The sequence below is a fragment of the Helobdella robusta genome, assembly GCF_000326865.2.
Source record: "Helobdella robusta unplaced genomic scaffold HELROscaffold_56, whole genome shotgun sequence".
In the NCBI taxonomy this organism is placed as follows: Eukaryota; Metazoa; Annelida; class Clitellata; order Rhynchobdellida; family Glossiphoniidae; genus Helobdella; species Helobdella robusta.
The window spans coordinates 295,043-305,629 of NW_008705301.1; the positions used below are offsets into that span (position 1 = coordinate 295,043).

General features: G+C 34.4%; 2 protein-coding genes across 2 annotated transcripts; one reads left to right on the forward strand and one right to left on the reverse strand.

Annotated features, from left to right (window-relative positions):
• The first annotated feature begins 237 nt into the window (after nucleotides 1–237).
• HELRODRAFT_186002 (hypothetical protein) lies at nucleotides 238–3,284 on the forward strand. Its single transcript, XM_009028511.1, has 8 exons — nucleotides 238–407; nucleotides 597–734; nucleotides 1,017–1,215; nucleotides 1,317–1,388; nucleotides 1,467–1,613; nucleotides 1,952–2,132; nucleotides 2,406–2,532; nucleotides 2,565–3,284. Exons 1-7 carry the CDS (start codon nucleotides 351–353, stop codon nucleotides 2,521–2,523), a joined length of 912 nt encoding a protein of 303 aa, XP_009026759.1. The 5' UTR covers nucleotides 238–350; the 3' UTR covers nucleotides 2,524–2,532; nucleotides 2,565–3,284.
• A 250-nt stretch (nucleotides 3,285–3,534) lies between these two features.
• Nucleotides 3,535–4,144, reverse strand: HELRODRAFT_179699 (hypothetical protein; the record flags this gene model as incomplete). The annotated part of the gene is made up of 3 exons (XM_009028512.1): nucleotides 3,535–3,590; nucleotides 3,674–3,889; nucleotides 4,030–4,144. The coding sequence occupies 3 exons, from the start codon at nucleotides 4,142–4,144 to the stop codon at nucleotides 3,535–3,537; spliced, it is 387 nt and encodes a 128-aa protein (XP_009026760.1).
• Nucleotides 4,145–10,587: the final 6,443 nt, after the last annotated feature.

The following is a 10,587-nucleotide window of genomic DNA, read 5'->3' on the forward strand; positions in this document are numbered from 1 at the left end:
CTGGTGAGATTTAACGCTGAATTTCCTTAATCAAATTATACCCAGTAAATTAAACTGGCCAAATGACTGTTATTATAAAATAGGAACACGGATTATTTTATCACATTTTTTCATTACTTTAATTTATTCAAAGGTTTTTTTGATCAATTCATTCATTTGAGTATAATTCAATTTTTAATAACTTGTTTTCTTAAATAAATATTTAAATCTCACTTTAAAACTTCAACAACGCACTAGAGGTTTTTAACGCCGGTACGCTGGCTTTCTCATCAAATTTCACGTCTAAAAAATTATTTATCAATATTTTTACTTCAAAAAATTCATTTTTTGATTTTATAGTTTTACTGAAAATGGCCCCAAAGCGCAAAAAGTTGTTTGAAAGCACGCCGGCTGTCAAAAAATCTAAGGTTGTTATTTTTTTTTAAATTTTTTAGTAAATTATGAATTTATTACTTTATTAATTTAATATTTAATTCTTCATTTTTATGTTTTATCTGTTACTATTTTATATTTTTTTAAATGTTTATGGTTAAATATTATATATAATATACTATATAATAAATATATATTATAATACACAATATCATACAAATCAGACAGCCATAACATCAAGAGCTGCTATCCCCAGCGTGGCTGATTTAAATTTTTCATCTGATTCAAAAACTGAAAATGGTGACATGTGGAATTTCAAAGTGGCCTCTTGGAATGTTAATGGAATCAGAGCCTGGGCAGAGGTCTGTTTGCCAAATTTAAAAAAAATTTATTGTTAGGCTGGGGTTTGAAAACACTATTAACATTAACTCAAGTAATCAGACCATACATGCTTAACTCAAAATCTTGTATTTGTTTAGTATAAGTTAATTATAGAAACAAATAAGCCTTTTAATTTTTTTTTTAATTAACTCAAATTCTTAAAAACTTTCAAATTGATTAATTCTAGATGAATACGTCACTAACACAAGCCAATTATTCGTGAATGTAATTAGGCGACCGGTAAATTTTTGCTTACCCCATAGAAAAATGGCCACTCATACATCCCGGCCGAAAACCCGGACATAATTTGCCTACAAGAGACAAAATGTGATGAAAAGAACATCCCTGAGAATGTAAAAATCAACGGCTACAACATGTTCTGGAATTCAGCGGACAAGGGTGGCTACTCGGGGACTGCCATATATTCTAAAGTTGAACCTATAAAAGTTACCAAGGGACTAGGTGTTGTTATTATTATTATAATAATAATAATTATATATATATATATATATATATATATATATATATATATATATAAATGCACATAATTGATTCCATATAAGGAATCAAGAAACATGACAATGAGGGTAGAGTTATTACGGCTGAATTTGAGAAATTCTACTTCGTAACTACCTGTTAGTATTTCTGGTTTTTATAAGAATAGTATTAATAATTGATGTTATTATTGTTAGTATTATTGTTATTGTCCCCAGATGTTCCTAACTCAGGGCAGGGTCTGGTTAGGTTAGATTATCGAGTCTCCGAGTGGGACGTTGATTTTCACGACTACCTGGTTGGACTGGAAAGGGAGAAGCCAGTTATCCTCTGCGGGGATCTTAATGTATCCTATCTTGATATTGGTTGGTTGGTCAGTCAGTTGGAGGGTTGATTGGCTGGTTGATTGGCTGGTCGATTGGTCAGTTGGATGATTGATTGATCAGTTGGATAGTTGGACAGATGTATGTTTGTATGTATGTATGAATGAATGAATGAATAAGTGAATGATTGATTTGATTAATGAATGAACGAATGAATCAATCAATGATAAGTGTTTGAATGATGGCTTACTGAATGAATGAAACCAGTTATACGAATGTATCATATCTATGCATCAGTCTGTCAACTAATTGATTAGGTGAATGAATAAATAGATGCACAAATGAATGAATGAATGAATGAATAATTTTCGCCACAACAGATATTGCCAATCCAAAATCAAACCAGAAGTCTGCAGGCTTCACAAAGGAGGAACGTGAAAGTTTTGGAAAGTTACTGAATAAATCCTTCGTCGATTCCTTCCGCCATTTGTACCCCACAAAAACAGGGATGTACTCGTACTGGTCGTACATGGGCAATGCCAGATCTAAAAATGTCGGATGGTCGGTTCAATGTCTTTCTAATTATGCAAATTTTTTCAACATTCCTCTTCTGTTTGATGCAAGTTCTTTTGATTTAACCAATCGTAAGTCATTTGGTTATCACTTAACCAATTAAAATTTAGAAGTCTGAATTTAACTTTCCAAACATTCAATTAATTTCATCCAGTTTACGATCTCAAATTCAAATATTTAAATTTTAAACCAATCACGAAACTTTATCCAATTTTATCCAATCATACTTCAAAAACTACAATTTCAAATTCCACCAATTAGGAGACTAGATTACTGCATGGTCAGTTCTTCACTGAAGCCGGCCATATGTGACAGCGTCATGAGGAAAGATGTGATGGGAAGCGATCACTGTCCAGTGGTTCTCTTTCTACATTTATAAATCCTCTGTGTGTGTGCGTACGTGTGTGCGTGCGTGTGTGCGTGCGTATACGCGTGTGTGTGTGTCTCTCCATAACTACTGAACCAGTAGCAAACAGATTTCATAACTCTAATGTCATTGTTTGTTTATAGGTTATTATCTAAAAATATAAGTGGAATTTTTTATACTTTGGCGTTACTTTATGATATTATTTTACCTATGAGTTAAATCTCTCTCTCTCTTTTTCTCTATCTTTCCTCTATTTTAAAGTTTCCCACGCATGACTTATTTGTGTTGCAATTGATAGAAATAGTATTTACGAGTCCTTATGTATATTTTAATCTTTATCTTAACTTTTATCTTAATTTATTTTTCTCTCTTTCTCTCTCTCTCTCTCTCTCTCTATATATATATATATATATATATATACAAATAAAATTTTGGTTTTGAACTCAAAAAACTTGAGAATGGTTTACGATCAACAGTTAGAAAAATCGAAAATCAAACATGAAGCTAGCTAGCGCTGAACATGCTGTGATTTTCATCTATAGTTGCATTTCTGACAATCTTTATCCAATATGTATATATATTATATATATATATATAATTATATATTTTTACAATATTCTATAAATACTTTTTTAACGAACTACAAACATATTAACGCCAAACATTCGGTAGAATTTATAGAATATTGTAAAAATTATGGTCTATTACCAACATAAAATTATATATATATATATATTTATGTATATGTGTATGTACGTACAATGTTTATTTCCAATAAAGTAAAACCACATTTTTCAATGAGCTTTTTTTTTAAATAAAATTTTAAAAAGTTATATAAATTAGTCTTCAAAAATGGTTGAAAAATTGCAAGAACGAAATGAAATAAATGGAAATGTCTGCAAGTTCTTTGGTATAATTATTAATTCTTTCACTAATCATAATCTCTGCTTCCCTCTTGAATTACGAAGGAAAAATTGGTTAAATCTTTGAGAAGACTGAATGAATTTTGATTTAACCAACCATTCAATCAATTATTTGGTCAGCCAAATTGCTTATTTCTCTAGGGCTCTCTACTCGACCTAACAACCATTCATTTATTCATTCACTTATTCAATCAACCAATCACAAACTTCCCACCCACTCAATCAAACAACCAACCAACCTTTGGTGTCCGGCTGGATTTGCTCCAAAGCGTCCAGTCTCTCCTCGAAGTCCCGTTTTATCGACCGGATTTTATCGTCAATCCTGAATATTTTCGGCGATCTCACCGATACAAATTCAACGTTATTCAATCCCGGAAGTAGGGTAGTTAAAAATGTCTTTGGTTCTTCCCGCCTTTTTAAAGCTTCCGGAATATTATTGTTGTTCGTGTTTGGGACTGTTTAGTTGATTTATGATTATTATTATTATTAATTAACTTGATTAATTTATTATTATTCAGTATCAATAATAATAATAACAATAATTACGACGACGACCAATCAGGTGTCGACCAGCCAGCCAATCAAATTAACGGACCTGAAGTCACGGGCATCCGTCTCCTGTGGTTCTTCTTCCAGAACCCGTCTTTCCTCGGCACATCATCATCAAAACTTAAATCATCGCCGGCATCATTATCATTACCTCTTTTCATTTTATTATTATTTATATTATTATTATTATTGTTGTTACTATCATAATTTACATTATTATTGTTGTTATTATTATTCATATTATTATTCTCATCATCGATCGAATAGGTTAAAATTTTTTGTTGTTGTGTTGATTGGATGGCTGGAGACGGGGCTTGGTTTGCTTGGACCAATGCCGCAACTTCTAGACGGTCAACGGAGCTCTCTGATTGGTGGAAAATTATTGATGGATTTATATGATTGGTTGATAATTATTCTATATATATATATATATATATATATATACAAATAAAAAAGCTCTCTGATTGGTAGAAAATAATTGATGGTTTTATATGATTGGTTACTAATTATAGATGAAAAAAAATTATATGCTTTGAATGGAAAGTATTGTAATAAATCAATCAACCAGCCATCTAAGCAACCAGTCAACCAACCAGCCAACCAACCAACCAGCCAGCCAACCAACCAGCCAACCAACCAACCAGCCAACCAACCAACCAGCCAACCAACCAACCAGCCAGCCAACCTTCATCTCGACTACTCCTAAACAAGACATCATTCTTTTTTGCAGGTATATTAGCGGCTAACGTAATTCGAACGCACACCAAAACAACTATAATTACAAAAAGAATTATGAATAATAATTATCAATAAATAATTAAACAAACACACACACGCGCACACTAATATGTATATATGCCTAATTAAAAGATGAGTAAGGAAAATGCGAACTGCTATTTATAAATCATTCTCCGTCACAAAAACAAATTATAACCAATAACAATAATAATTAAAAAAATAATAAATTAAAATAATAAATTACAATAATAATAACAATAAGAATAAAGATAACAATAATAATTAACTAACGAATAATGATAACAGTAATAATAATTAACTAACAAGAGACGATCATTGTATAAAAATCCCGTCAACTGCTATCAATGGATTTGTAATTTTTTTAAAGAATAATAACAATAATATTTATAATAATAATAATAATAACAAATTTTATTATTATTATTAATGACGTCATGGAATTTATCAAAAAGACAACAAAAGAAGAATTTCAAAAAAAAACAATGATGCTATAAAACTAAAATGTTTAAAAATCATTCATTTGTTTTTCTTTTTACATTCATTCGTTCTTCTATTTATCTGTTTATTTGATCATTCATTTATTCACTCACTCACTCCTTCATTCATTCACTCATTCATTCAAAGCAATATTCATTCATCTATTCGTTCATTCATTCGTTCGTTTGTTTGTTCATAAATTTGTTCATTCGCTAATTCATTAGTTTACTCTTATCACATTCATTCATTCATTCGTTCATTCATTCATTCATTCACTCACTCAAAGATCCATATATACAGAATATATTAATATTGTATGTTAGTGAAATACATAAAAGCCCTGACCCATAGCTGCCAAAGTTGTCAATGTATGCGGAACTGAAAACATAAAATTATGACAAAAAATATGCGAATTTTAAAATCAAAACATGAATATTAACATAAATCATCATCGTCATCATCATCATCGTCATTATCATCGTTATCGTCATCATCATCATCATCGTCTTTTCATTAGAAAAACATACATACATGCATATGCAGCACATTTATACAGGCATAACAAAGTAATCAAAATAACAAAAACAAAACAAAAACAAAAAACAACAATCATCATCAACATATCATCATCATCAACATATCATCATCATCAACATATCATCACATTCATCATCACATCACCATCATCAACATATCATCATCATCACATCATCATCATCAAGGTTGTTGATGATGATGGCGGAAGAATGATGACGAAGTTGGTGACAGACATTGGCCTTCGATTATGCACTGGACCAGCCATTCAGTCGTAACCACTGGACCTGATTGGATAATAATAACAATAATAAAAACAATAATAATAACAATAATAATAATAATAATAGTAATAATAATAATAATAATAATAATGGGAACAATCTTTTATTCGGCAATAAAAACAATGAAAATGAAATAAAATAAAATGTCAAATGCAATAAATTGAGAATTAATCTGAGAAGCTCATCATTCGAATCGGGAGAGCACGATTCGAATGATGAGCTTCTAATAATAATAATAATAATAATAATAATAATAATAATAATAACTATCTTCATCATCATAGTAACTGTCCTTCCTCAACAGCAATATATACTGATTTGGAACATTTAAATCTTTATCGTCAGGACCCTCAACCACCATTTTCATAATCGTCGTCGTCACAACTAACAGGCGAATTTTTTCGAAATCAGCGCTATATCATTGTACAGGCCATCACTGGTGGCGATGATATGAGTGGGTGTCTTTATGATCTTTTTCCTCATCGATGGAGGAGTTAGCAGATCGAAGAGTTTTTCTTCATGGCGTTTTTTAAATTTTTTCTCTGTGTATGTGTGTGTTTGTACGCGCGTGTGTGTGTGTACGTGTGTGTGTGTGTGTGTGTGTGTGTGTGTGGTGTGTGTCTATAACCACCATTATCACAATCATTCATGTTCATCGCAATGATCATCATTGCCTTGAAAATGATGATAATTCATTTTGGACAAGAGTACGACAAGAGTTTATCAGACGAGATCTTCATCATCATCATCATCATCATCCCCACCAACATCATCATCAACATCATCACCATCATCACCACCACAATTATCACCACCATCATCATCATTATCATCATCATCATCATCGCCATCGTCCTCATACCTATATTTTTGTCATTAGCAACAAAGAACTGACAACCAATAGCTTTCAGGATGGTACACCACAATTTTCTATCATCATCATCATCGTCGTCATCGTCATTGTCGTCATCATCGCCACTACCATCACCACCATTTTTAGATGGATAGCATAGAACTATATATAGATCTTTTAACGGTGATGAAGATGATGATGATGATGGAGAGAGTCTGGCTGCCTGGTCGCTGTTGAATGAGTGGAAGGATGATAATGGTGGTTGTGGCGATGGTGGTTGTAGCGATGGTGGTGGTGGCAAAGACGCTGATGATAAGAGCAGAGATGATAAGGACGACGATGATGGTGATGAAGATATGACATAAGTCGGAACAATAAAATAAATAGTAAATAATCAACACAATCATTTTCATCATCATCACCACCATCATCTTCATCATCACCACCACCACCATCTTCAACACCACCACCATCATCACCATCATCTTCATCCTCATCATCACCATCATCTTCATCACCACCACCACCATCATCACCATCGTCACCACCATATCATGGTCTCCCTGCTAATACTGTATCCAACTGGCAGCAGGTAGGAATGATGGTCCATCAACTTTCCCTGGAGATCGATCGATCAATCAACTCATTCGTTCATTCATTCATTCATTCATTCATTCATTCATTCATTCATTCATTCATTCATTCATTCATTCATTCATTCCTTCATTCATTCACACAACCAACCAACCATCTGGCATGAGTCAATCAGCCAGTCGTGAAGAACGCATGGGAGTGCGAGGGCGATGCAGCAGATGAACTCCATAGTCCTCTGAGTGGAGTCTGATATCAGGAAGAACCTCTCCTTGCACTCCTTTATCTGAACAAAAGAGTGAATGAATGAATGAATGAATGAATGAATGAATGAATGAATGAATGATTGAAGGTATGAATAAATGAATGAATGATGAATGAATGAATGAATGAATGAATGAATGAACGAAGGATACCAGAGCTAACTAATTAAATATTTACCTCTGATTGTCTTATGGATAAACGAATGAAAGAACGAATGAACGAACGAGTGAATGAACAGATCATCCTCATCATCATCATCACCATCATTACCACCACCATCATCATCATCATCATCATCACCTCATCCAGTTTAAACTCCGTATGAAGTATCCCATTCCCCATAGTTATCAATCGGCCTATGTGCTCTCTATCTAGGACACCTGGAAAAAGATGGTGGTGATGATGATGATGGTGGTGATGATGATGATGATGATGGCGCTGATGATGATTATGGTGATGATGGGAGTGGTGGTTGTGATGATGATGGAAATTATGGTCTTGATCGTAATAACATTCATCTATAATTATTGATTAAATTATAATACATCCGCATTCATCATAACCACCACCAACATCATCATCATCATCACCACCACCATCATCATCATCATAATCATCATCACCATCATCATCATAGTCATAACCACCATCATCATCACCACCGACTAACCACATCTCGTGGTGGAGCCCTCTAATAGTTCTTTGGTGGTGTCGTCTAAACTTTCTATGGTCCGACTCTCCCATTCCAGTTGCGCTTTCGTCTTCCTGACGCTCGAGATGACGAAATGGAGACCGCTGAACAAATTCGGCGGGATGTTCCCGGCGGTTATATTTAGATTCAGGGCTGTGTGGTGTTAGTTTATCATTATTATCATTATAAAAAAACACACACAGACACACACACACATGCACGTACAGCTAGACACACACATACAATTATATACACACACACACACACACGCACACACACACACACACACCTCTTTTGACTCTTTTCCCAAAACTCTTTGGCGTCCTGATTATAGGGCATAGTCCCACGGACCTAACAATAATAACAACAACAACAACAATAATAATAATAATAATAACAACAACAACAACAACAACAATAACAAAAATAATAATAATAAAAATAATAATAATAAATAATAATAATAAAACTGTTTCACTTTTTCGTGCTACTGTTGTTCTTCGAGGTTCTCTTGCTTCGGCAGCCGACGACTTCTTGACTCCAAAACAAGTGGGATGATGACGACGACGATGAGGATGTTCCTGATAGCGATGACGATGATGATAATGATGATGTGGGTTATGATAATGATGATGTGGGTTATGATAATGATGATGTGGGTTATGATAATGATGATGTGGGTTATGATAATGATGATGTGGGTTATGATAATGATGATGTGGGTTATGATAATGATGATGTGGGTTATGATAATGATGATGTGGGTTATGATAATGATGATGTGGGTTATGATAATGATGATGGGGACGCCCGTGATGGTGATGATGGTTAAGAAGATATCAAGTCAATAATTGCTCAGGCTCATGTTTTCATTAATTTAACCATCCATCCATTTACTCATTCATTCATTCACTCAATCATTCATACAATCATTCACTCATTCATTCATTCAGTCAGTCATTCATTCACTCACTCATTCATTCAATCACTTATTCATTCACTCACTCACTCACTCATTCATTCATTCATTCATTCACTCAATCACCTAATAACACTGGTATAATATGCGATTCGTTAAGAGCGGACAACGTTGCAATCTCTGACGAAGGCGGCCATATTTGTTTTTTCCTCGATGATGATGATGACGATGGTGGTGGTGGTGGTTCGGCAAGTTTTGATAATGATGTCGGCTGGAGAGGTGCAAGTTTTGACGAGGACGACGATGATGATGATGACGGCTGGGAAGGTTTTGATAACGATCGGGGTAGTTTTGGTAGTGATTGCGGTAGTTTTGGTAGTGAAGTTGGTGGTGGTGGTAGCTTTGACGACGACAACGATGGCTGTGGCTGTAGTAACGACGTTCTTTCTAGATTAAATATCTCCTCGGCTTGCTTTCTGCTGACACAAACATTCTTTCTGTGGTAGCTGTGCGTGTTTGTGTGTGTATGTTTGTGTGTGTTTGTGTGTGTGTGTGTGTATTCATTCGTTTTTTGATCATTACATCATTCACTCAATCACACACACCTTCACTCACCCATTCACTCATTCATCGTCATCATCATCACCACTACCATCACTAACCAAATTTCGCGGCCATCTTGAAATCTGACGGAGCAGAATCTTTCTTCGCCGGCTCTGATCATGTGACCCGTGACCGTGGCCAGCTCGCTGATTGGCTGCCTTCGAAATCGACGGGGGGTTCTTAGGGGGTGTGTGTCCTAATGATGGTGATGATGATAGTGAATTGGTGTTGATAGTGATGATGATGATGATGTTGGCAATAAATATTCATTGACATAATAATCATCTAAATAATTCTCATCATCATCATCACCACCAGCACCACCACCGTCAGAACCTCGAGATCGTCATCATGACCGCCTCTAGTCGCCATGACGGTCGCGTTTATGGGGAGTAGATCGCACTTGATGACGTCATCGCTGCTGACCTCATCAGCCAGGAAGCCGTCGTCGTAATGAACCTCCCATCTCTTCACCACGTCATCATCATCGTCGTCACCATCATCATTATTATTATTGTTATTGTTGTTATTATCGCCTTTATTATTATTATTATTATTATTTTTAGTTGATGGTCCGACTAACTTGCCAGAGTAGTAATAATTATCCCTCCATCTTGCGTAAACCAAGT

Excerpts from the sequence above, each read along its gene's own strand:
- HELRODRAFT_186002 (XM_009028511.1), top strand. The coding sequence starts at position 351 with ATGGCCCCAAAGCGCAAAAAGTTGTTTGAAAGCACGCCGGCTGTCAAA. Across the intron at positions 1,389-1,466 it reads ATTCTACTTCGTAACTACCT|ATGTTCCTAACTCAGGGCAG; the intron begins GTTAGTATTTCT and ends TATTGTCCCCAG. Across the intron at positions 1,614-1,951 it reads TGTATCCTATCTTGATATTG|ATATTGCCAATCCAAAATCA; the intron begins GTTGGTTGGTCA and ends TCGCCACAACAG.